Genomic DNA, 27,859 nt, shown 5'->3' with positions numbered 1-27,859 from the left:
CGGAACATATCCTAGTTCGCGTGATTGAAGCAACCATGAAGCGTAGAATCCGATTGGTCATACCAACGAGACCTAAACACGGGCACGTCCTGTTTTCATTTCTGCCTATAGGAGGGGAGCAACAAGATGGAGTCATGGTCAGATTTGCCAAAAGGAGGGAGGGGGAGGGCCTTGTATGCATTGCGGTCGAGCATGTTACTCGCTCGTGTACTGCAATCGATATGCTGATAGATTTTTAGGTAGCCTTGTTCTCAAATGAGCTTAGTTAAAATCCCCAACTACAATAAATGCAGCCTCCGGATATGCAGCCTCCGGATATATGGTTTCCAGTTTGCATAAAGTCCAGTGAAGTTCCTTGAGGGCCGTCTTGGTATACGCTTGCGGGGGGATATACACGGCTGTGACGATAACTGAGAAGAGTTCTCTTGGAAGATAATGCTGTCAGCATTTGATTGTGAGAAATTCTAGGTCAGATGAACAAAAGGACTTGAGTTCCTGTTCATGAAGTTCATGAAACATACCCCGCCCTTCTTCTTACCAGAGAGATGTTTGTTCCTGTCGGCGCAATGCACTGAAAACCCCGTTGGCTGAACGGACTCCGACAGCATGTCCCAAGCTAGACATGTTTCCACGAAACAGAGTATGTTACAATCCCTCATATCTCTTTTGAAAGCAACTTTTGACCGCATTTCCTTGACTTTGTCAACTAGGGACTGGACATTAGCGAGTAATAATAATATACTGGGAAGCGGTGGGTGGCCCACATCCGAAGCCTCACTAGAAGAGTGCTCCCCCTCCGGCACCCTACCTTCCGGCACCCTCCCCCTCCGGCACCCTCCCCCTCCGGCACCCTCCCCCTCCGGCACCCTCCCCCTCCGGCACCCTACCTTCCGGCACCCTCCCCCTCCGGCACCCTACCTTCCGGCACCCTCCCCCTCCGGCACCCTCCCCCTCCGGCACCCTCCCCCTCCGGCACCCTCCCCCTCCGGCACCCTCCCCCTCCGGCACCCTCCCCCTCCGGCACCCTCCCCCTCCGGCACACTCCCCTTACGGCACCCTCCCCTTCCGGCACCCTCCCCTTCCGGCACCCTCCCCTTCCGGCACCCTCCCCTTCCGGCACCCTCCCCTTCCGGCACCCTCCCCTTCCGGCACCCTCCCCTTCCGGCACCCTCCCCTTCCGGCACCCTCTCCTCCGACGGCATTGTTTTGGGTCGCCTCTGGAATCAGTTTAAATGCCCTGGGAGGTGCAGACAAAGGATAAGCTTTGGGAAAGTCGTATTCCTGGTCGTAGTGCTGGTTGTGCTGGTAAGTTTACATCTCTCTGATATCCAATAGTTCTTCCCGGCTGTATGTAATAACACTTAAGGTATTCTGGGCTAACAGTAAGAAATACATTTTTAAAAAATGAAATACTGCACAGTTTCCAAGGGACTTGAAGCATAGCTGCCATCTCTATCGACACCATCTTGATGGGCCAGGAACAATATCTGATCTGAAGAAGTTATTGAACGCTGATGACACTACATGTCCGCATCCCACTTTCTGTCTGGCCATGATTAAAGACACAAAACTATAGAGCGGTGACTAACAAACAACCTGAGGATCTGAACTTATTGAACTCTCCATCAGTGTGACAATATGTCTGTCTGGAGTCTAGTCTAGCCATGATGAGAGAGATGAAATGATAACAGTGTTGTGTTTACAGAGACAACGACCCAGTGGGGGGAGGGAACAGAACAGCGCGTGTGTGTGTGTGTGTGTGTATGTTTGTTTGTACACTAACAACCTGGGCTCAGGACCCCTCTGTCTGAAGAGGTTATAATGATTGGGCCTCTTGTTAAAAAAAAAAGACATGGAAATATCAGCGACAGGGTGGAGAGGGAGAGACAGACAGAGAGACAGACAGAGAGACAGAGAGAGAGACAGACACAGAGACAGACACAGACACAGAGACAGACACAGAGACAGACACAGAGACAGACACAGAGACAGACACAGAGACAGACACAGAGACAGACACAGAGACAGACACAGAGACAGACACAGAGACAGACACAGAGACAGACACAGAAACAGACACAGAGACAGACACAGAGACAGACACAGAGACAGACAGGGAGAGAGGGAGAGACAGGTTATGATCTCGTGGGATCCTGAATTTAAAAAAAGAAATGAATTAGAGTTGAATAAACGTAGATGAAGTTGTACTTACACAGGATACTAACCTCTACATCCAAACCTGAACAAAAAAAACCTGGACAAAATGACCTGGAAGGATTCTTACAAACAAGGACTATCAAGAAACAACATCTAGCAAACCAAAGGAACCGGCAGAAACCTGGAAATACCATCCGAACCAAAACTGTTCAGTCTGAAGCTACTTCTGAACCCAAAACAAAAAGACAATCTCTAGGTTATGTTGTTATATAAAGCTAAGTTAGTATGGCTACTAAGAAAGCCCTTGAGCCCAACAATGGCAGCAGAGTTCCACTGTCTCGCCCACCCAAATGCAGAGGCCTCTGATGCTCCCTGCTCCATGGCTTCCCCCCTGTGCAGAGGTCAGAGGTCATCACTGCAAGGCATAAGTAAAAAAACAAAAAAAACAAAGGAAGAATAAGTTTAAAAAAAGAAGCTTCTCAAGGACAATCCAGAGACACTATTTGCTGACTGCTACAAAGACCATCCCCTGGTACAGTGCTATATTAACCAGACCATCCCCTGGTACAGAGTTATATTAACCAGACCATCCCTGCTATATTAACCAGACCATCCCCTGGTACAGTGTTATATTAACCAGACCATCCCCTGGCACAGAGCTATATTAACCAGACCATCCCCTGGTACAGTGCTATATTAACAGACCATCCCCTGGTACAGTGCTATATTAACCAGACCATCCCCTGGTGCTATATTAACCAGACCATCCCCTGGTACAGTGCTATATTAACCAGACCATCCCCTGGTACAGTGCTATATTAACCAGACCATCCCCTGGTACAGTGCTATATTAACCAGACCATCCCCTGGTACAGTGCTATATTAACCAGACCAGCCCCTGGCATGACACAGTGTTATATTAACCAGACCATCCCCTGGCAAGACACAGTGTTATATGAACCAGACCATCCCTGGTACAGTGCTATATTAACCAGACCATCCCCTGGTACAGTGTTATATTAACCAGACCATCCCCTGGTACAGAGTTATATTAACCAGACCATCCCTGCTATATTAACCAGACCATCCCCTGGTACAGTGCTATATTAACCAGACCATCCCCTGGTACAGAGTTATATTAACCAGCCATCCCCTGGTACAGTGCTATATTACCATAACCAGACCCCTGGTACAGTGCTATATTAACCAGACCATCCCCTGGTACAGTGCTATATTAACCAGATCACCCCCTGGTACAGTGCTATATTAACCAGACCATCCCCTGGTACAGTGCTATATTAACCAGACCACCCCCTGGTACAGTGCTATATTAACCAGACATCCCCTGGTACAGTGCTATATATTAACCAGACAGTGCTATATTAACCAGACCATCCCCTGGTACAGTGCTATATTAACCAGCACTGGTACAGTGCTATATTAACCAGACCATCCCCTGGTACAGTGCTATATTAACCAGATCATCCCCTGGTACAGTGCTATATTAACCAGACCATCCCCTGGTACAGTGCTATATTAACCAGACCATCCCCTGGTACAGTGCTATATTAACCAGACCATCCCCTGGTACAGTGCTATATTAACCAGACCATCCCCTGGTACAGTGCTATATTAACCAGACCATCCCCTGGAAGAGTGCTATATTAACCAGACAGTGTTATATTAACCAGACCATCCCCTGGTACAGTGCTATATTAACCAGACCATCCCCTGGTACAGTGCTATATTAACCAGACCATCCCCTGGTACAGTGCTATATTAACCAGACCATCCCCTGGCATGACACAGTGCTATATTAACCAGACCATCCCCTGGTACAGTGCTATATTAACCAGACCATCCCCTGGTACAGTGCTATATTAACCAGACCATCCCCTGGTACAGTGCTATATTAACACAGACCATCCCCTGGTACAGTGCTATATTAACTTGACCATCCCATGGTAAAGTGCTATATTAACCAGACCATCCCCTGGTACAGAGCTATATTAACCAGACCATCCCCTAGCACAGTGCTATATTAACCAGACCATCCCCTGGTAGAGTGTTATATTAACACAAACATCCCCTGGCACAGTGTTATATTAACCAGACCATCCCCTGATACAGAGCGATATTAACCAGACCATCCCTGCTATATTAACACAAACATCCCCTGGCACAGTGCTATATTAACCAGACCATCCCCTGGTACAGAGCTATATTAACCAGACCATCCCCTGGCACAGTGCTATATTAACCAGACCATCCCCTGGCATGACACAGTGCTATATTAACACAAACATCCCCTGGCATGGCACAGTGCTATATTAACACAAACATCCCCTGGCATGGCACAGTGCTATATTAACACAAACATCCCCTGGCAGGGCACAGTGCTATAACGGAGCACCCTTCCCCCTCTGTCAAGAAAGAGGTTATGACGCATAGTGGAAACTCAGAAGACTAGACATTGAGGACCATGAAACTGAAACAACCTGTCAAGGTGTACATGGCTGGAACAGTGGAGGTGCTGGGAATCTTCACACACTTTCAACTTTTACGGCATCAAAGCGAGAGCACAGCATGAAAAGGTCTAGCCTGGTGACGGACTCCCCCATCTTGAATGAGTTTGATCGCACCTCATCTTCAAACTGCCCTGCAGACGAGCAGCCTAGAGACGATAGCCAGCCAGCCAGCCAGCCAGCCCCCCCCCGGGACTGTGCCTCAAAACCAAACGTCTACCTGGCCCGACACTCCACCATGGACTTGAACAGCCTTGACACTCAGGTGCACCTCTTCAAGATGGCAGTTCAAATTTTTGCCAGGACTGAAGGACATCACCCTCAACCGCAGCCCCAGCACCTCACACAAGAGCAACGGACACCCCGCCAAAACCAGCGAGATCCACTCCGGAGGACCTGCACCTGGTGAACCGACGCCAAGACAAACTACACTCAGAACACTTTTCCCCGTCATTTCCTGTACACAACTTGTAGACATGTTTACGTGCTGCTGTGCGGTTTGTTGCTAACCTTTTTTCCATTTAACTTTTTCACCACAGACTCTATATCTGGACATGGTTCTACAGGACCTCCACCAGCCGAAGCTAAGTAGTAACATTAACATGATGCCTTCTAATTGCACCACTCATAATACATAGGAGAAAGATCGCCTTATGGTGAGGATAGCTGTGCTACAAGCCCGGCTTCAGATGCAATCGTTAGGCAAGGGTAATTTCAGTGTAGGAAAGGATGAAACAGTGTCTGTGCCACCAGTAAGTACAGATAGTAACGTCAGTATAAATCCCCTGGCACAGTCCCCGCAGCTGGACAACTTTCTCATGGTTTCTGGAAGGAAATGCTGTAGGAAATGCTGTAGGAACGCTCAACCGGTGTCGCTCATTCAGCCGACAGAAACTTTCAACCGGTTTTCCCCATTAAGCAGCGAGTCGGAGCCTTCTCTGGTCTCTACTCCTCCCGTTGCGGGGTCTGAGACGCTGAAGCTTCCCACCATTAGCTCTGACGAATTGAAAACTCTAGTCATTGGCGACTCCATTACCCGCAATATTAGACTTGAAACGAATCATCCAGCGATCTTACACTGTTTACCAGGGGCAGGGCTACCGACGTTAAGGCTAATCTGAAGATGGTGCTGGCTCAAGCTAAAACTGGCGAGTGTAGAGAGTATAGAGATATTGTTATCCACGTTGGCACCAACGATGTTAGGATGAAACAGTCAGAGGTCACCAAGCGCAACAAAGCTTCAGCGTGTAAATCAGCTAGAAAGATGTCGGCATCGAGTAATTGTCTCTGGCCCCCACCCAGTTAGGGGGAGTGATGAGCTCTACAGCAGAGTCTCACAACTCAATCGCTGGTTGAAACTATTTTCTGCCCATCCCAAAAGATAGAATTTGTAGATAATTGGCCCTCTTTCTGGGACTCACCCACAAAAAGGACCATGCCTGGCCTGCTGAGGAGTGAAGGACTCCATCCTAGCTGGAGGGGTGCTCTCATCTTATCTACCAACATGGGCAGGGCTCTAACTCCCCTAGCTCCACAATGAGATAGCCAGACTGCCAGCTTAGTGGAGTCTGCCACAAGCACAGTCAGTGTAGTCAGCTCAGCTATCACCATTGAGACCGTGTCTGTGCCTCGATCTAGGTTGGGCAAAACTAAACATGGCGGTGTTCGCCTGAGCAATCTCAAAGACCTCCTCCATTTATGTCATTATTGAAAGAGATTGTGATATCTCACATCTCAAAATAGGGCTACTTAATGTTAGTTCCCTCACGTCAAAGGCAGTTATGGTCAATGAACTAATCACTGATCATAATCTTGATGTGATTGGCCTGACTGAAACAAGGCTTAAGCCTGATGAATTTACTGTGTTAAATGAGGCCCCTTCTGGTTACACAAATGACCATATCCCCCGTGCATCCCACAAAGGAGGAGGTGTTGCTAACATTTACGATAGCAACATTTTTTAAATTGAGCTTCTAGTCATGAAATCTATGCAGCCTAATCCTGGGCCGTATACAGCGTTCCTCACTGAGGTCCCTGAAATCCTATCGGATCGTGAAGAGATGGCGGATAATATTAGAATTTTTGGTGACTTTAATATTCACATGGAAAAGTCAACAGACCCACTCCAAAAGGCTTTCGGAGCCATCGTCAACTCAGTGGGTTTTGTCCAACATGTCTCTGGACCTACTCACTGCCACAGTCATACTCTGGACCTAGTTTTGTCCCATGGAATAAATGTTGTGGATCTTAATGTTTTTCCTCATAATCCTGGACTATTAGGACCACCATTGTATTATGTTTGAGCTAATTAAGTTCTCAACAAATATTCTGCTCAGACCCCCAACCAAGGATCATCAAAAGCCATGCTATAAATTCTCAGACAACCCAAAGATTCCTAGATGCCCTTCCAGAATCTCTCCATCAGTTAACCACCTAACTGAGGAACTCAATTTAACCTTGCATAATACCCTAGATGTAGTCACACCCCTAAAAACATTTGTCATAAGAAACTAGCTCCCTGGTATAGAGAAAATGCCCGAGCCCTGATGCAAGCTTCCAGAAATTTGGAACGGAAATGGCGCCACACCAAACTGGAAGTCTTCTGACTAGCTTGGAAAGACAGTACCGTGCAGTACCGAAGAGCCCTTACTGCTGCTCGATCATCCTATTTTTCCAACATAATTGTAAGAACAATCCAAAATGTAGTTTTGATACTGTCACAAAGCTAACTAAAAAGCAGCATTCCCCAAGAGAGGATGGCTTTCACTTCAGCAGTGATAAATTCATGAACTTCTTTGACGAAAAGATCATGATTATTCGAAAGCAAATTACAGACTCCTCTTTAAATCTGCGTATTTCTCCAAGGCTCAGTTGTCCTGAGTCTGCACAACACTGCCAGGACATAGTATCAAGGAAGACACTCAAGTTAATACTATATCTCTTGACACCTTGATGAAAATAGTCATGGCCTTTAAACCGTCAAGCTGCATACTGGACCCTATTCCAACTAAACTACTGAAAGAGCTGCTTCCTGTGCTTGGCCCTCTTATGTTGCACATAATAAACGGCTCCCTATCGCCTCAGTCTAGTATTAGACCCCATCATAGCACTGAGACTGCACTTATGAAGGTGGTAAATTACCTTTTAATGATGTCAGACCGAGGCTCTGCATCTGTCCTTGTGCTCCTAGACCTTAGTGCTGCTTTTGATACCATTGATCCCCACATTCTTTTGGAGAGATTGGAAACTCAAATTGGTCAACACGGACAGGTTCTGGCCTGGGTTAGATCTTATCTGTCCGAAAAATATCAGTTTGTCTCTGTGGATGGTTTGTCCTCTGACAAATCAACAGCACATTTCGGTGTTCCTCAAGGCTCCATTTTAGGACCACTGTTATTTTCACTATATATTTTACCTCTTGGTGATGTCATTCGGAAACATAATATTAGCTTTCAATCGACACACAGCTGTACATTTTGATGAAATATGGTGAAGCCCCAAAATTGCCCTCCCTGGAAGCTTGTGTTTCAGACATGAGGATGTGGATGGTGGTGAATTTTCTACTTTTAAACTCAGACATGCTAGTTCTAGGTCCCAAGAAACAAATAGATATTCTGTTGAATCTGACAATTAATCTTGATGGTTGAACAGTCATCTCAAATAAAACTGTGAAGGACTTCGGCGTTACTCTGGACCCTGTTCTCTCTTTTGACAAACATATCAAGACTGTTTCAAGGACAGCTTTTTTCCATCTAAGTAACATTGCAAAAATCTGACTTTCTGTCAAAAAAATGATACAGAAAAATTAATCCATGCTTTTGTCACTTCTAGGTTAGACTACTGCAATGCTCTACTTTCCGGCTACCTGGATAAAGCACTAAATACACTTCAGTTAGTGCTAAACACGGCTGCTATAATCTTGACTAGAACCCCACAATTTGATCATATTACTCATATTACTCTATAATGGCTTCCTGTTAACTTCTTGGTGACGGGGGCAGTATTTTCACGTCCGGATGGCACTCATCCCCAGAAGACAAGATATGCATATTATTAGTAGATTTTGATAAAAAACACTCTGCAGTTTCTAAAACTGTTTGAATCATGCCTGTGAGTATAACATAACTTATGTAGCAGGCGAAACCCTGAGGAAAAACCATTCACATGTTTTTTTTTTGAGGTCACTCTTTTCATGGAGTTTTCATTGGGAATCCAGATTTCTAAGGAACCTTCTTGCAGTTCCTACCGCTTCCACTGGATGTCACCAGTCTTTAGAAATTGGTTGAGGTTTTTCCTTTGTGTAATGAAGAAGTAGCCCTGTTCAAAACGAGGGTCACTTCAAGTGTACTGTTTGTTAGAGGCGTGTGACCAGAAAGGTAGCGTCAGTTTGTTTTCTTCCTGTATTGAACACAGATCATCCCGTCTTCAATTTTATCGATTATTTACTTTAAAAAATACCTAAAGTTGTATTACAGAAGTCGTTTGAAATGTTTTGGCAAAGTTTACAGGTAACTTTTGAGATATTTTGTTATATTTTATTTTTTCACGTTGAACAAGTTGGAACCGGTGTTTTTCTGGATCAAACGCGGCAAATAAATGGACATTTTGGATATAAATGGATGGAATTAATCGAACAAAAGGACCATTTGTGATGTTTATGGGACATATTGGAGTGCCAACAGAGGAAGCTCATCAAGGTCAGGCATGATTTATACTTTTATTTCTGCGTTTGTGTCGCACCTTTTGTTTACGGAGGTGCTATCCTCAGATAATAGCATCGTTTGCTTTCGCCGAAAAGCCTTTTTGAAATCTGACATGTTGGCTGGATTCACAACACGCGTAGCTTTAATATGGTATCTTACATGTGTGATTTCATGAAAGTTAGATTTTTATAGGAATTTATTTTAAATTTGGCGCTCTGCATTTTCTCTGGCTTTTGGCCAAGTGGGACGCTACCGTCCTACATATCCCACAGAGGTTAAGGCTAGGGATGATTTCAAGGTTTTACTGCTAACCTACAAAGCATTACTTGCTCCTAACCATCTTTCCGATTTGGCCCTGCCGTACATGCCTACACGTACGCTACGGTCACAAGACGCAGGCCTCCTTACTCTCCCTAGAATTTCCAAGCAAACAGCTGGAGGCAGGGCTTTCTCCTATAGAGCTCAATTTTTATGGAATGGTCTACCTATCCATGTGAGAGACGCAGACTCGGTCTCGACCTCTAAGTCTTTAATGAAGTCTCGACCTCTTCAGTAGGTCCTATGATTGAGTGTAGTCTGGCCCAGGAATGTGAAGGTGAAAGGAAAGGCACTGGAGCAATGAACCGCCCTTGCTGTCTATGCCTGACCAGTTCCCCTCCCTCCACTGGGATTCTCTACCTCAAAGCCTGTCACTGGGCATACTGGTGCTCTTCCATGCCGTCCTAGGAGGGGTCCGTCACTTGAAAGGGTTGAGTCACTGATGTGATTTCCTGTCCTGGTTGGCGCTCCCCCCTTGCGTTCGTGCTGTGGGGGAGATCTTCGTGGGCTATACTCGGCATTGACTCGGGATAGTAAGTTGGTGGTTGAAGATATCCCTCTAGTGGTGTGGGGGCTGTGCTTTGGCAAAGCAGGTGGGGTTATATCCTGCCTGTTTGGCCCTGTTTGGCCTTGGATGGGGCCAGAGTGTCTCCCAACCCCTCCAATCTCAGCATCCCAGTATTTATGCTGCAATAGCTTGTGACGGGGGGCTAGGGTCAGTCTGTTATATCTGGAGTATTTCTCCTGTCTTATCCGGTGTCCTGTGTGAATTTAAGTATGCTCTCTAATTCTCTCTCTTTCTCTCAGAGGACCTTGAGCCCTAGGACCATGCATCAGGACTACCGGGCCTGATGACTCCTTGCTGTCCCCAGTCCACCTCGTCGTGCTGCTGCTCCAGTTTCAACTGTTCTGCCTGCGGCTATAGAAGCCTGACCTGTTTACTGGACGTGTTACCTGTCCCAGACCTGCTGTTTTCAACTCTCTAGAGACAGTAGGTGCAAGAGATACTCTGAATGGTCGGCTATGAAAAGCCAACTGACATTTACTCCTGAGGTGCTGACCTGTTGCACCCTCTACAACCACTGCGATTATTATTATTTGACCATGCTGGGCACAGCCAGAAGAGGACTGACCACCCCTCATAGCCTGGTTCCTCTCTAGGTTTCTTCCTAGGTTCCGGCCTTTCTAGGGAATTTTTCCTAGCCATCGTGCTTCTACACCTGCATTGCTTGCCGTTTATGTTTTTTTGTGACATCAGCTGATTGAAGAAGGGCTTTAAAAATACATTTGATTAACTGATTGAGCACAGCAACACCAGCCAAATCCTCACCACAACCAGCTGAGACAAACCCTGACCACACCCTATATAAGCTCCCCCAGATCAGACCTTCTGCCCCCTCATGTCCCCCACCACTGCAGCAAGGGCCTCAACATGACAGCCACACATATGCCCAGGCCGTGAGCAGAGCCTCAGGTCCAACCCCCACTAATACACCCATCCAATCGCAACCTAAAAGTAATGTATTAGATGCTCAACATGCTTTGCTCAAGCCTACTGTAAATGGTCTGGGTCTAAACCACACGAAAACACTAGACACGCATCCTGGAATATACAAGGTCTGACGTCATCTGCCTTTGGCCTAAAAGAGCAGGAACTCAGACTTCAAGAAATTGGAAATACAGACATTGTCATCCTACAAGAAACATGGTATAGAGGAGACGGACCCAATGGTTGCCCTCTAGGTTACAGAGAGCTGATAGTCCCATCCATCAAACTACCAGGTGTGAAACAGGGAAGAGACTCAGGGGGTACCCCTATTCCAGGTGACTACCTCATGAAGCTGGTTGAGAGAATGTCAAAAGTGTGCAAAGTTGTCATCAAGGAAAAGGGTGGCTACTTTGAAGAATCTCAAATATAAAACATATTTAGATTTGTTTAACACTTTTTTGGTTACTACATGATTCCATGTGTGTTATTTCATAGTTTTGATGTCTTCACTATTATTCTTCAACGTAGAAAATAATAAAAATAAAGAAAAACCCTGGCATGAGTAGGTGTCCAAACTTTTGACTGGTACTGTACATGTAGGTAGGGGTAATATGAATATGCGTAGATAATAAACAGCGAGTAGAAAACGTAAAACAAACAGTCCGGGTAGCCATTTCATTAGCTGTTCAGCGGTTTTATGGCTTGGGGGAAGAAGCTGCTGAGAAGCCTTTTGGACTGCTCTGGAGACCGCTTGCTGTGCGGTAGCAGAGAGAACAGTTTATGACTACAGTGGCTGGAGTGTTTGGCCATTTTTAGGGCCTTCCTCTGACACCGCCTGGTATAGAGGTCCTGGATGGCAGGAAGCTTGGCCCCAGCGATGTACTGGGCAGGACGCAGTACCCTCTGAGGTGTCTTCCGGTCGGAGGCTGAGCAGTTGCCGTGACGCAACCAGTCAGGATGCTCTCGATGGCGCAGCTGTATAACTTTTTGAGTATCGATACAAAATATTGTCAGTCTCCTGAGGGGGAATAAGCATTGTCCTGCCTTTTTTTTACAACTGTCTTGGTGTGCTTGGACCATGTTAGTGTGTTGGTGATGTGGACACCAAGGAAATTGAAGCTCTCAACCTGCTCCACTGCAGCCCCATCGATGAGAATGGGGGCGAGCTCGGCCCTTCATTTCCTGTAGTCCACAATCATTTCCTTTGTCTTGTTAACATTGAGGGAGAGGTTGTTGTCCTGGCACCACACTGCCAGATCTCTGACCTCCTCCCTATAGGCTGTCTCATCGTTGTCGGTGATCAGGCCTACCACAGTTGTGTCGTCAGAAAACTTAATGATGATATTGGAGTCATGCTTGGCCACACAGTCATGGGTGAACAGGGAGAACAGGAGGGGACTAAGCAAGCACCCCTGAGGGGCCCCTGTGTTGAGGATCAGCGTGGCAGATGTGTTGTTGCCTACCTTCACCACCTGGGGGCGGGCCGTCAAAAAGTCCAGGATCCAGTTCCAGAGGGAGGTGTTTAGTCCCAGGGTCCTTAGGTTAGTGATGAGCTTTGAGGGCACTGTGGTGTTGAACGCTGAGCTGTAGTCAATGAACAGAATTATCACGTAGGTGTTCCTTTTGTCCAAGTGGGAAAGGGTGGTGTGGAGTGCAATAGAGATTGCGTCATCTGTTGCTCTGTTGGGGCGGTATGCGAATTGGAGTGGGTCTAGTGTTTCTGGGATGATGGAGTTGATGTGAGCCATGACCAGCCTTTCAAAACACTTCATGGCTACAGATGTGAGTGCTACAGGTCCGTAGTTTAGGAAGGTTACCTTGGTTTTCTAAGGCTCAGGGACTATGGTGGTCTGCTTGAAACATGTAATATTACAGACTCGGTCAGGGACAGGTTGAAAATGTCAGTGAAGACACTTACCAGTTGGTCAGCGCATGCACTGAGTCCATGTCTATGGCCTTGTGAATGTTGACCTATTTTAAAAAAGGTCTTACATTGGCTACGGAGAGCGTGATCACACAGTCGTCCGGAACAGCTGATGCTCTCATGCTTCAGTGTTGCTTGCCTTGAAGCGCGTATAGAAGTAATTTTGCCTGCATCGCAGTGCTAGCTGTGCCACCAGAGATTCTAGGTTCGAGCCCAGGCTCTGTCGCAGCCGGCCGCGACCGGGAGGCCCATGGGGCGGCGCACAATTGGCCCAGCGTCGTCCGGGTTAGGAAGGGTTTGGCTAGCAGGGATATCCTTGTCTCATTGTGCACTAGCGACTCCTGTTGCGGGCCGGGTGTAGTGCACGCTGACCAGGTCGCCAGGTGTACGGTGTTTCCTCTGACACATTGGTGTGGCTGGCTTCCGGGTTGAATACGCGCCAAGAAGCAGTGGGGCTTGGTTGGGTTGTTTGTCGGAGGACGCATTGGCTCTCGACCTTCGCCTCTCCCAAGTCCGTACGGGAGTTGCAGTGATGAGACAAGACTAACTAACCAATTGGATACCATGAAATTGGGGAGGGAAAAAAAGGGTCAGAGGGGGGGAGTCATTTTGCTCGTCTGGTAGGCTTGGGTCACTGGGAACCTTGTGTCTGGGCTTCCCTTCGTAGTCCATAATAGTTTGCAAGCCCTGCCACATCCGACGAGCGTCGGAGCCGGTGTAGAAGGAGTCAATCTTAGTCCTGTATTGATGCTTTGCCTGTTTGATGGTTCGTCGGAGGGCATAGCGGGATTTGTTATAAGCGTCAAGGTTAGAATCCTGCTTGTTGAAAGTGTCAACTATAGCCTTTAGCTCAGTGCAGATGTTGCCTGTAATCCATGGCTTCTTGGGGTATGCATGGTGACTGTGGGGATGACGTCATCAATGCACTAATTGATGAAACAGGCGACTGATGTGGTATACTCCTCAATGTCATCAGATGAATCCCAAAAAATATTCCAGTCTGTGCAAGAAAAACAGTCACTGGTACTTCCAGCTTAGTTTTTGCGTGTTAGCAGGAATCAGGAGAATATAATTAATGGTCAGATTTGCCAAATGGAGGGTGAGCTTTGTATGCATTTCTGTGTGTGGAGTAAAGGCGGTCTAGAATTTTTTTCCCTCATGTGACATGCTGGTAGAAGGTAAAACTGATTTAAGTTTGCCTGCATTACAGTCCCCGGCCACTAGGAGCACCACTTCTGGATGAGCATTTTCTTGTTTGCTTATGGCTTTATACAGCTGGTTGAGTGTGGTCTTGGTGGCAGTAGTTGTTTGTGGTGGTAAATAGACAGTGATGAAAAGTCTCTTGGTAAATAGTGTGGTCTACAGATTATCATGAGATACTCGACCTCAGGCAAGCAAAACCTTGAAGCTTCCTTAAATATTAGATTTTGTGCACCAGCTGTTATTGTCTAATAGACACAGACCGCCATCCCTTGTCTTATCGGAGGCAGCTGTTCTATCTTGCGGATGCACGAAAAACCCAGCCAACTGTATATTATACATGCTCTGCCACAACATAAGATATCCAGTTTATTCTCCAATGATTGCACGTTGGCCAATAGGACGGAGGGTAGAGACCCACCTGCCTACGAATTCTTACAAGGCACCCGGACCTGCGTCCCCTGTATCGGGCTCTTTTCTTCATGCGAAATATGTGGATTTGGGCCTGGTCCAGGATCAGCAGTAAATCCTTTGCGCCCGACTCATTACAGAAAAAAAATCTTTGTCCAGTTCGAGGTGAGTAATCGCTGTTCTGTTCCAGAAGCTCTTTTCGGTCTTAAGAGACGGTGGCAAAACCTTTATGAACAAAATAAACAAGGCGAAAAAAATAAACATAACAAGCTTATCGGAATCAATTTGCTATACTTATTTATTATTGCAGCTGCAGTGCTGGCTGTAGCGTTAGTGAAAGTAGGGAGAACATTTTATGGCTTATGAAAGTGTTGACAGTGCTGAATAACAACAAACATGAACTTACTTATAAATACAGCAGGCTCTTTTATGTATTCACTGAGCCTCTCTCTAGTCCTTGTTTGAATTTTTTTTAAATTATCACAGTATCAACTTTGCTGTGCATTCAAGGTTTCTTTTTAGTCTATGGTTAGAGGAAACTGTGCAGACACAACGATCTGAGCAATCTGATTGGCCAGGGGTAGACCAATAAGTGCACTTGATTTGCTCTTTGGGCCTGCTGGGTAGGTGGAGATCTACCTTCAGACACATTAAATGGTTCAAAATGGGAACACTGACTTCCCGGTGCTCTGAATCAAGTGCACCCATCATCAAAAGCACAAAACTCATTTTAAAAAAGCAAAGCAAGGCTTTATGTTTGGAATGTTTACAGAAATGATTGGTGATTGACTAGGAATGCGTTAGAGATCGACCGGTTGGTTACCACTGGCCTAAACAATATATTTGACAGCTTTCAGCTTCCCTATCAAATCTAAAAGACAACCTAAGAAAATAAACAACAATGACAAATGGTTTGATGAAGAATGCAAAAACCTAAGAAAGAAATTGAGAAACCTATCCAACCAAAAACACAGAGACCTAGAAAACCTGAGCCTACGCCTTCACTATGGTGAAAAACTAAAGCAGTACATAAATACACTAAGAAAAAAAAGAACCGCACGTCAGAAATCAGCTCAATGTAATTGAAGAATCCATATAAAATCAAACCACTTCTGGGAAAATTGGAACACACTCAACAACAAAAAACAGACAAAAAAACAAGTTTGAAAAAAAGGAGATGTAAAGAATAAACCACTTCTCCAATCTGATTGGCTCTCAAAGAACAATGAGCAAAAACAAGTTAAATCAATTAAGAAATATAGAAATATTAGGAAGAAAAATGTTGCATCTGGAACTTACAGGGCATTCGGAAAGCACCTTGACTTTTTCAACATTTTGTTATGTTACAGCCTTCTACAATGGATTAAATGATTTGTTCTCCTTATCAATCTACACACAATACCCAATAATGACAAAGAAAAAAAACAAAGTTTTTAGAAATGCTAGCAAAAAATGTTTTTTTTTTAAAGTGTAAAAAAGTGTTTTTGTTTCAATTAAAAAAGTATTCAGACTCTTTACTCAGTACTTTGTTGAAGTACCTTTGGCAGCGATTACAGCCTCAAGTATATTTGAGTACGACGCTACAAGCTTGGCACACCTGTATTTGGGGAGTTTCTCCCATTCTTCTCTGCAGATTCTCTCAAGCTCTGTCAGGTTGGATGGGGAGTCTCTGCAAAGCTATTTTCAGGTCTCTCCAGAGCTTCAGGTCCAGGCTCTGGCTGGGACACTCACTAATCTACTGACGGAAACGTACAAGGTGACTAAAAACAGACCTCCATCCTATGCTAGCTTTCTACTGATGGCCCGACTAGCTGTCTGAGTCGCCGTGACCCCAACCAACCTCACTACTCACTGGACCCTTATGATCACTTGACAAAGCATGCCTCTCCTAAATGTCAATATGCCTTGTCCATTGCTGTTCTGGTTAGTGTTTATTGGCTTATTTCACTGTAGAGCCTCGAGCCCTGCTCATTATACCTTAACCAAACGTTCAGTTCCACCACCCACACATGCGATGACATCACCAGGTTTCAATGATGTTTCTAGAGACAATATCTCTCTCATCATCACTCAATATCTAGGTTTACCTCCACTGTATTCACATCCTACCATACCTTTGTCTGTACATTATACCTTGAAGCTATTTTATCGCCCCAAGAAACCTCCTTTTACTCTCTGTTCTGGACATTCTAAACGACCAATTCTCAAAAACTTTTAGCCGTACCCTTATCCTACTCCTCCTCCGTTCCTCTGGTGATATAGAGGTGAATCCAGGCCCTGCAGTGCCTAGCTCCAATCCTATTCCCAAGACGCTCTCTTTTGATGACTTCTGTAAACGCAATAGCCTTGGTTTCATGCATGTTAACATTAGAAGCCTTCTCCCTAAGCTTGTTTTATTCACTGCTTTAGCACACTCTGCCAACCCGGATGTTCTAGCAGTGTCTGAATCCTGGCTTAGGAAGACCACCAAAAATTCTGAAATCTCCATTCCGAACAACAACATTTTCAGACAAGATAGAACGGGGGCAGTGTTGCAATATACTGCAGAGATAGCCTGCAGAGTTCTGTCCTACTATCCAGGTATTTACCCAAACAATTGGAACTTCTACTTCTAAAAATCCACCTCTCTAAAAACAAGTCTCTCACTATTGCCATCTGCTATAGACCACCCTCTGCACCCAGCTGTGCTCTGGACACCATATGTGAACTGATTGCCCCCCATCTATCTTCAGAGCTCGTGCTGCTAGGCGACCTAAACTGGAGCATGCTTAACACCACAGCCATCCTACAATCTAAGCTTGATGCCCTCAATCTCACACAAATTATCAATGAACCTACCAGGTACCACCCCAAAGCCGTAAACACGGGCACCCTCATAGATATAAACCTAACCAACTTGCCCTCTAAATACACCTCTGCTGTTTTCAACCAAGATCTCAGCGATAGGAAACACTGTCACTACCGATAAATAAACTGAGAATTTCAAGAAGCATTTTTCTACGGCTGGCCATGCTTTCCACCTGGCTACTCCTACTCCGGTCAATAGCACTGCACCCCCCACAGCAACTCGCCCAAGCCTTCCCCATTTCTCCTTCTCCCAAATCCAGTCAGCTGATGTTCTGAAAGAGCTGCAAAATATGGACCCCTACAAATCAGCCGGGCTAGACAATCTGGACCCTTTCTTTCTAAAATGATCTGCCGAAATTGTTGCAACCCCTATTACTAGACTGTTCAACCTCTTTTGTGTCGTCTGAGATTCCCAAATATTGGAAAGCAGCTGCGGTCATCCCCCTCTTCAAAGGGGGGGACACTCTTGACCCAAACTGCTACAGACCTATATATATCCTACACTACCTTTCTAAGGTCTTCGAAAGACAAGTCAACAAACAGATTACCGACAATTTCGAATGTCACCATACCTTCTCCGCTATGTAATCTGGTTTCAGAGCTGGCCATGGGTGTACCTCAGCCACGCTCAAGGTCCTAAACGATATCTTAACCGCCATCGATAAGAAACAATACTGTGCAGCCGTATTCATTGACCTGGCCAAGGCTTTCGACTCTGTCAATCACCACATCCTCATCGGAAGACTCGATAGCCTTGGTTTCTCAAATGATTGCCTCGCCTGGTTCACCAATTATTTCTCTGATAGAGTTCAGTGTGTCAAATCGGAGGGCCTGTTGTCTGGGCCTCTGGCAGTCTCTATGGGGGTGCCACAGGGTTCAATTCTTGGACCGACTCTCTTCTCTGTATACAGTGCCTTGCGAAAGTATTCGGCCCCCTTGAACTTTGCGACCTTTTGCCACATTTCAGGCTTCAAATATAAAGATATAAAACTGTATTTTTTTGTGAAGAATCAACAACAAGTGGGACACAATCAGGAAGTGGAACAACATTTATTGGATATTTCAAACTTTTTTAACAAATCAAAAACTGAAAAATTGGGCGTGCAAAATTATTCAGCCCCCTTAAGTTAATACTTTGTAGCGCCACCTTTTGCTGTGATTACAGCTGTAAGTCGCTTGGGGTATGTCTCTATCAGTTTTGCACATCGAGAGACACACATCGGTATTTTTCTACCGAAAATTATCCTACCGATCCTCGACTTCGGCGGTGTCATTTACAAAATAGCCTCCGATACCCTACTCAATAAATTGGATGCAGTCTATCAGAGTGCCATCCGTTTTGTCACCAAAGCCCCATATACTACCCACCATTGCGACCTGTACACTCTGGTTGGCTGGCCCTCGCTTCATACTCATAGATGACCTGGAGCCAGTGGGTTTGGCGACAAGACCCTGCTAGATAAAGTCCCCCCTTATCTCACCTCGCTGGTCACCATAGTAGCACCCACCTGTAGCACGCGCTCCAGCAGGTATATCTCTCTGGTAACCCCCAAAACCAATTCTTACTTTGGCCGCCTCGTCTTCCAGTTCTCTGCTGCCAATGACTGGAACGAACTACAAAAATCTCTGAAACTGGAAACACTTATCCCCCTCACTAGCTTTAGCACCAGCTGTCAGAGCAGCTCACAGATTATGCACCTGTACATAGCCCGTCTATAAAATAGCCCAAACAACTACCTCTCCCCCTACTGTATTTATTTTGCTCCTTTGCACCCCCATTATTTCTATTTCTACTTTTTTCTACTGGGGTGGCAGGGTAGCCTAGTGGTTAGAGCGTTGGACTAGTAACCAAAAGGTTGCAAGATCAAATCCCAGAGCTGACAAGGTACAAATCTGTCGTTCTGCCCCTGAACAGGCAGTTAACCCACTGTTCCTAGGCCGTCATTGAAAATAAGAATTTGTTCTTAACTGACTTGCCTAGTTAAATAAAGGTAAAATAAATAAAAAATTCTTCCATGGCAAATCTACCATTCCAGTGCTTATTTTTTAAATATTTATTTTACTTGCTATATTGTATTTACTTCGCCACCATTGCCTTTTTTGCCTTTACCTCCCTTACCTCACCTCATTTGCTCACAATGTATATAGACTCATTTTTTCTACTGTATTATTGACTGTATGTTTGTTTTACTCCATGTGTAACTGTGTTGTTGTACTTGTCGAACTGCTTTGCTTTATCTTGGCCAGGTCCCAGTTGTAAATGAGAAATTGTTCTCAACTGGCCTACCTGGTTAAATAAAGGTGAAATAAAATAAATACAATTTTGGTAACGTAGTGTATATCAATAAATACATCATTGGATGTATAGACATTATGGACAGTATGTGGATAGAATATGTAGTATATCTGTTGAATATGTAGGATAGTACACACACACACACACACACACACACACAGTTGAATAGGATGGCCTTGACTAGAATACAGTATATTTATATGAAATGTGTAAAACAGTATGTAAACTTTATTAAAGTGACCTGTGTTCCATGTCTATGTGCATAGGGCAGCAGGTGCAGGGTTGAGTAACCGGTTGGTAGCTGGCTCGTGACATTGACTAAAGTTCAGAACAGGTTACTGGGTGGCTAGTGGTGACTATTTAACAGTCTGATGGCCTTTCAGTGTCTCGGAACCCGCTTTGACATATCTGTACCGTCCTCACCTTCTGGATGGAAGCGGGGTGAACAGGCCGTGGTTCGGCTGACTGAAGTCCTTGATGATCTTTTTGGCCTTCCTGTGACACTGGATACTGTCCTGGAGGGTGGGCAGTGTCCCCCGGTGATGCGTTGGGCAGATCGCACCACCCTCTGGAGAATCATGCGGTTGTGGACGGTGCAGTTGCTGTACCAGACGGTGATACAGCCCAACAGGATGCTCTCAATGGTACATCTGTAAAAGTCTGTGAGGGTCTTAGGTGCCAAGGCAAATTTCTTCAGCATCCTGAGGTTGACGAGGCACTTTTGTGCCTTCTTCACAACACTGTCTGTGTGGGTGGACGAGTTCAGTTTGTCAGTGATGTGTACACCGAGAAACTGAAGCTTTTCACCTTCTCCACTGTGGTCCCATCGATAGGGAGCATGCTCCCTCTGCTGTCTCCTGTATTACACAATCGACTCCGCCAGGACCCTCACCTCCTCCCTGTAAGCGGTCTCACCGTTGTTGAATATAAGGCCTACCACTGCTGTCGTCTGCAAACGTGATGATTGATCATACACATGATTAATTACAAATCTTAGATAGCTATTAAAAGACTACCAGAACGCACAGGATACTCAAATTACATTGAATGAACTACAGGACAAAATACAAAACCTTCAACCCAAAAAGGCCTGTGGTGTTGATGGTATAAAATACATAGACCACAATTCCAATTGGCAATACTTCAGCTCTGGCATCCTCCCCAATATTGGGAAACCAAGGACTGATAATTTGACCCCAATAACTACCGTGGGATATGAGTTATACAGCAACCTTGGGAAAATCCTCTGTATTATCATTAAGAACAGACTCGTACATTTCCTCAGTGAAAACAATTTCCTGAGTATACAGTATGTCAAATGGGCATTTTACCAAATTACCGACAGACCACGTATTCAACCTGCACACCCTAATTAAAAAACAAACAAACCAAAACAAAGGCAAAGTCTTCTCATGCTTTTGTTGATTTCAAAAAAGCTTTGACTCAATTTGGCACGAGGGTCTGCTATACAAATGGATGGAAATCTGTGTTGGGGGAGAAAAACATACGCAAAATCAATGTACATAAACAACAAGTGTGCAGCTCAATAAGCAAAACACACAACATTTCTTTCCACAGGGCCGTGGGGTGAGACAGGGATGCAGCTTAAGCCCCACCCTCTTCAACATTTATATAATGAATTGGCGAGGGCACTAGAACAGTCAACAGCACCCGGCCTCAACCTACTAGAATCTGAAGTCAAATGTATCCTGTATGCTGCTGATCTGGTGCTTCTGTCACCAACCAAGGAGGGCCTATGAATTTATTTGCAAATTATGGTGGAAAATAAGTATTTGGTCACCTACAAACAAGCAAGAATTACAGGCCTCTCATCTTTTTAAGTGGGAGAACTTGCACAATTGGTGGCTGACTAAATACTTTTTTGGCCCCACTATATTTCGAGCACAGACTCAGTAACATCAGCTATTGCGGTTAGAATAGACACGTGAATGAGTTTCCCCATTGAAAAGCATCGTGAATGATTAGGATGACAGTTAGGATGTGATGCAGGTTTGTCTGGGACGGGGAGTGTTTTTTGGCTTCATCACTGATGATAGATCTTGTACAGAACTCATCATCTACTATATGTAAAATGATGGAGGCCAGTGTAATATTAGACTGTATAACTTACTAGATAAGGTTGAGGACGACTTCAATACTTACTAGGTAAGAAATTCAGTACTTACTAGATAAGAAATTCAGTACTTACTAGATAAGGTTGATGAGGAATTCAGTACTTACCGGGTAAGGAATTCAGTAGTTACTTAGTAAGGTTGAGGAGGAATTCAGTACTTACTGGGTAAGGTTGATGAGGAATTCAGTACTTATTGGGTAAGGTTGAGGAATTCAGTACTTACTGGGTAAGGTTGATGAGGAATTCCGTACTTACTGGGTAAGGTTGAGGAATTCAGTACTTACTGGGTAAGGTTGATGAGGAATTCAGTACTTACTGGGTAAGGTTGATTAGGAATTCAGTACTTACTGGGTAAGGTTGATTAGGAATTCAGTACTTACTGGGTAAGGTTGATTAGGAATTCAGTACTTACTGGGTAAGGTTGATTAGGAATTCAGTACTTACTGGGTAAGGTTGATTAGAAGAATTCAGTACTTACTGGGTAAGGTTGATTAGGAATTCAGTACTTACTGGGTAAGGTTGATGAGGAATTCAGTACTTACTAGATAAGGTTGATGAGGAATTCAGTACTTACTAGATAAGGTTGATGAGGAATTCAGTACTTACTAGATAAGGTTGATGAGGAATTCAGTACTTACTAGATAAGGTTGATGAGGAATTCAGTACTTACTAGATAAGGTTGAGGAGGAATTCAGTACTTACTGGGTAAGGTTGAGGAGGAATTCAGTACTTACTGGGTAAGGTTGATGAGGAATTCAGTACTTACTGGGTAAGGTTGATGAGGAATTCAGTACTTAGGTTGATTCAGAGGAATTCAGTACTTACTAGATAAGGTTGATGAGGAATTCAGTACTTACTGGGTAAGGTTGATGAGGAATTCAGTACTTACTAGATAAGGTTGAGGAGGAATTCAGTACTTACTGGGTAAGGTTGAGGAATTCAGTACTTACTAGATAAGGTTGATGAGGAATTCAGTACTTACCAGGTAAAGTTGAGGAGGAATTCAGTACTTACTAGATAAGGTTGAGGAAGAATTCAGCACCTACCAGGTAAGGTTGCGGAGGGTCCCAGTGGACCCAGTCATAGAGGACTTGTTTCTCGGCCTGGGTGGCGTACTTGGCCCAAGGTGAAATGCGGTACAGACGCTCTCCTTTCTTCGTGTGGACCACAACCTGCAGGGACACCAGACAGGTGACAGGTGACACAGAGGTTACAGCAGTCGCAACAAAGACACATGGGGTCTGCTTCCCAATTGGTACCCTGTTCCATTTATAGTGCACTACCTTTGACCAGGGCCCATAGACACTACATAGGGAATAGGGTGCCATTTGGGAGTCAGCACCAGTATTATAGGTATAAAGTGTAAAGATTAAATTCCCAAAGAAAATGGTTAGAGACAGCGAAGTGAGGACAAAGAGGACAGGCTTTCAAAACATATGGACAATGTAAGGCCATTACCTGGGAGACAAGACAGATGACTGGGGTTAAAGAGGAAGTCACAACAAAAGTCACAATGAGAGGGTAATCAAAATAAAAAGGCCAAAGGTCGTAAGGGCATTTAAAAACATAGGAAGAAAGGTAGGGCATTCAGAATATAGAAACGCTGTGCCACCTGGAAAATAAGGCTGATGACTGGAATTAGGTCAGACCGGTCAACAACTAATCGTGTCCACCACCCGGCTCTTTCTCTTTGCAACCATCTGGTTTCACAGTCTCAGAAAGGGCCTTGAATGGAGCCTATGGCAGGAGCGGGGGGACACACTACCTCTGGAACTTCATTGGCTGATCTCTCAGTACATCAGCATCTAGTACACGTGTCCAACTCGTTCCACGGAGGGCCGAGTGTCTGTGGGTTTTTTTTTTGTTCCTCCTTTGTACTTGATTTATGAATTAAGGTCACTGATTAGTAAAGAACTGCTGGTCTTAATTGAAAGGGGGAAAAAACAACACTAGGCCCTGCTTGGAATGAGTATGACAACCCCTGATCTAGCATACCCCCTGATTACCTTGTGGATTTCAAAGTGCGAGCAGTGCATGTGATTTAGGCTAAATCAGGAAGTGAGACAGGGAAAGTATGCATTGTAGATCTGGTTCACATATAAACTTTATATGCCCAAACTCAGAATCAATTGGGCTTCCAAAAAATAATATGGTCGCTGTAATAGGACTGTAATAGGTCGTGTCAAGCACAAGCATTTCGCTACACTCGCATTAACATCTGTTAACCATGTGTATGTCACCGATAACATCTGCTAACCATGTGTATGTCACCGATAACATCTGCTAACCATGTGTATGTGACCAATAACATCTGCTAACCATGTGTATGTGACCATTAACATCTGCTAACCATGTGTATGTGACCATTAACATCTATTAACCATGTGTATGTGACCAATAACAATTGCTAACCATGTGTATGTGACCAATAACATCTGCTAACCATGTGACCAATAACATCTGCTAACCATGTGTATGTGACCAATAACATCTGCTAACCATGTGACCAATAACATCTGCAAACCACGTGTATGTGACCAATAACATCTGCTAACCACGTGTATGTGACCAATAACATCTGCTAACCACGTGTATGTGACCAATAACATCTGCTAACCATGTGTATGTGACCAATAACATCTGCTAACCATGTGACCAATAACATCTGCTAACCATGTGACCAATAACATCTGCTAACCATGTGTATGTGACCAAAAACATCTGCTAACCAAGTGACCAATAACATCTGCTAACCAAGTGACCAATAACATCTGCTAACCATGTGACCAATAACATCTGCTAACCTTGTGACCAATAACATCTGCTAACCATGTGACCAATAACATCTGCTAACCATGTGACCAATAACATCTGCTAACCATATGACCAATAACATCTGCTAACCATATGACCAATAACATCTGCTAACCATGTGACCAATAACATTTGCTAACCATGTGACCAATAACATCTGCTAACCATGTGACCAATAACATCTGCTAACCATGTGACCAATAACATCTGTATGTGACCAATAACATCTGCTAACCATGTGACCAATAACATCTGCTAACCATGACCAATAACATCTGTATGTGACCAATAACATCTGCTAACCATGTGACCAATACCATCTGCTAACCATGTGACCAATAACATCTGCTAACCATGTGACCAATAACATCTGCTAACCATGTGTATGTGACCAATAACATCTGCTAACCATGTGACCAATAACATCTGCTAACCATGTGTATGTGACCAATAACATCTGCTGTGTATGTGACCAATACCATCTGCTAACCATGTGACCACTACCATCTGCTAACCATGTGACCAATAACATCTGCTAACCATGTGACCAATAACATCTGCTAACCATGTGACCAATAACATCTGCTAACCATGTGACCAATAACATCTGCTAACCATGTGACCAATAACATCTGCTAACCATGTGTATGTGACCAATAAAATGTGACTTGTATTTTGATTGGCGATTTTGATGTATTTTTAAAGTGCCATCTAATACAGCTGTAGCAGTCTTTCTCCCACATCAACATTTAACCCACGGCGCGTTTAAGTCCCACTTTGGTGCACAGTGTTTCCAGGCTCTATATTTAGTAGCAAAATTAGCCTGGGGACAAGGTCAGTCAAGACAAAGACACATGGTAAAGCAAGGTCATTCAACACAGAGACCGAGTCAGGCCCATTCAACGACACAGAGACCGAGTCAGGCCTATTCAACGACACAGAGACAGAGTCAGGCCTATTCAACAAGACAGTGACCGAGTCAGGCCTATTCAACGACACAGAGACCGAGTCAGGCCTATTCAACAACACAGAGACCGAGTCAGGCCTATTCAACGACACAGAGACCGAGTCAGGCCCATTCCACGACACAGAGACCGAGTCAGGCCTATTCAACGACACAGAGACAGAGTCAGGCCTATTCGACGACACAGAGACCGAGTCAGGCCTATTCAACGACACAGAGACAGAGTCAGGCCTATTCAACGACACAGAGACAGAGTCAGGCCTATTCAACAAGACAGTGACCGAGTCAGGCCTATTCAACGACACAGAGACAGAGTCAGGTCTATTCAACAACACAGAGACAGAGTCAGGCCTATTCAACAACACAGAGACAGAGTCAGGCCTATTCAACAACACAGAGAAAAGGTCCCAAATGGACAGCCTATTCCCTACATTGCGCACTACTTCTCTTCCGACAAGAGGCAGGGCTATGGACAGTGCACTGCACAGAGAACAAAGTGAAGGGATGACTGGAAGAAGGAATGAAAGGATGAGTGATACCAGTCCGAGGACAAGTTATCATAAATCAACAATAGCTGCCAGGCCTCCTGTGCTCCAGACTGTACGTGTGTATAATTTACAGCACATGCATAAATGTGCCACTGAGTGTGTCATGTGTGACACGAGTGTTTGCGTATTTCTTAGGAAATAGCTGACTCTCTGTTCCATCCATCTGCCAAAGGGAAAAAAGTTGACGACTGTTTCAATGAGCACTTTTCATTGTCAGTCCATCAAGGAAAGCCATTCCACTTCAATCAAAGCTGCTCCCTCTTCCTCCATCATCCCTCCATGCCTTTCTTCTCTCGTTCTCCCCCTGATTTCATAGTGTGTACTCTATGTGTGTGAACTTATCTATGGAGCCTGGGAGACAAAATCAAGAAAAGTGTTGATAAATCCATGAATCAAAAGGGAAAGAAACGTAATTCAATTCTAGATTATGTTATTTATTTTATTTTTTTTTTTTTATTTTACCTTTATTTAACTAGGCAAGTGAGTTAAGAACAAATTCATATTTTCAATGACGGCCTAGGAAAAGTGGGTTAACTGCCTGTTCAGGGGCAGAACGACAGATTTGTACCTTGTCAGCTCGGGGATTTGAACTTGCAACCTTCCGGTTACTAGTCCAACGCTCTAACCACTAGGCAGTTATTGGAAGGTCATTTAAATCTAGATGATGTTATTGGAAGGTCATTTAATTCTAGATGATGTTATTGAAAGGTCATTTAATTCTAGATGATGTTATTGGAAGGTCATTTAATTCTAGATGATGTTATTGAAAGGTCATTTAATTCTAGATGTTATTGGAATGTCATTTAATTCTAGATGATGTTATTGGAAGGTCATTTAATTCTAGATGATGTTATTGGAAGGTCATTTAAATCTAGATTATGTTATTGGAAGGTCATTTAATTATAGATTATGTTATTGGAAGGTCATTTAATTCTAGATTATGTTATTGGAACGTAATTTAATTCTAGATTGTTATTGAAAGGTCATTTAATTCTAGATGATGTTATTGGAAGGTCATTTAATTCTAGATGATGTTATTGGAAGGTCATTTAAATCTAGATTATGTTATTGGAAGGTCATTTAATTCTAGATTATGTTATTGGAAGGTCATTTAATTCTAGATTATGTTATTGGAACGTAATTTAATTCTAGATTGTCATTTAAATCTAGATTATGTTATTGGAACGTCATTTAATTCTAGATTATGTTATTGAAAGGTCATTTAATTCTAGATTATGTTATTGAAAGGTCATTTAATTCTAGATTATGTTATTGAAAGGTCATTTAATTCTAGACAATGTTTATTGGCAAATATGATAAATGGTTCGATAGTGTATCTTCATGATAGGTTAACTGACAGGCCTGTGTTTCACATCTCTTAATCTAGGTGTCGGAGGACTGTGTGTGTGTGTGTGTGTGTGTGTGTGTGTGTGTGTGTGTGTGTGTGTGTGTGTGTGTGTGTGTGTGTGTGTGGGAGGACTGAACCGAGTGCCATTTCATTCTCCCTGCGGTGCTAATGCTGTCGGCTA

At 44.2% G+C, this 27,859-nt stretch overlaps 1 protein-coding gene across 1 annotated transcript in view; it reads right to left on the bottom strand.

Moving 5' to 3' along the window:
* The window catches only part of LOC135553232 (1,4-alpha-glucan-branching enzyme-like), a 124,238-nt gene that overhangs the window by 26,459 nt on the left and 69,920 nt on the right, over positions 1-27,859 (bottom strand). The window contains exon 4 of the mRNA XM_064985406.1: positions 23,051-23,176. Coding sequence (XP_064841478.1) covers positions 23,051-23,176 — 126 coding nt within the window. The remainder of the gene's footprint in view (positions 1-23,050; positions 23,177-27,859) is intronic.

Source organism: Oncorhynchus masou, chromosome 13 (genome assembly GCF_036934945.1).
Source record: "Oncorhynchus masou masou isolate Uvic2021 chromosome 13, UVic_Omas_1.1, whole genome shotgun sequence".
NCBI lineage: Eukaryota > Metazoa > Chordata > Actinopteri > Salmoniformes > Salmonidae > Oncorhynchus > Oncorhynchus masou.
Note: the sequence above shows the minus strand (reverse complement) of the source record. Positions and strands in the feature narration are given on the sequence as shown.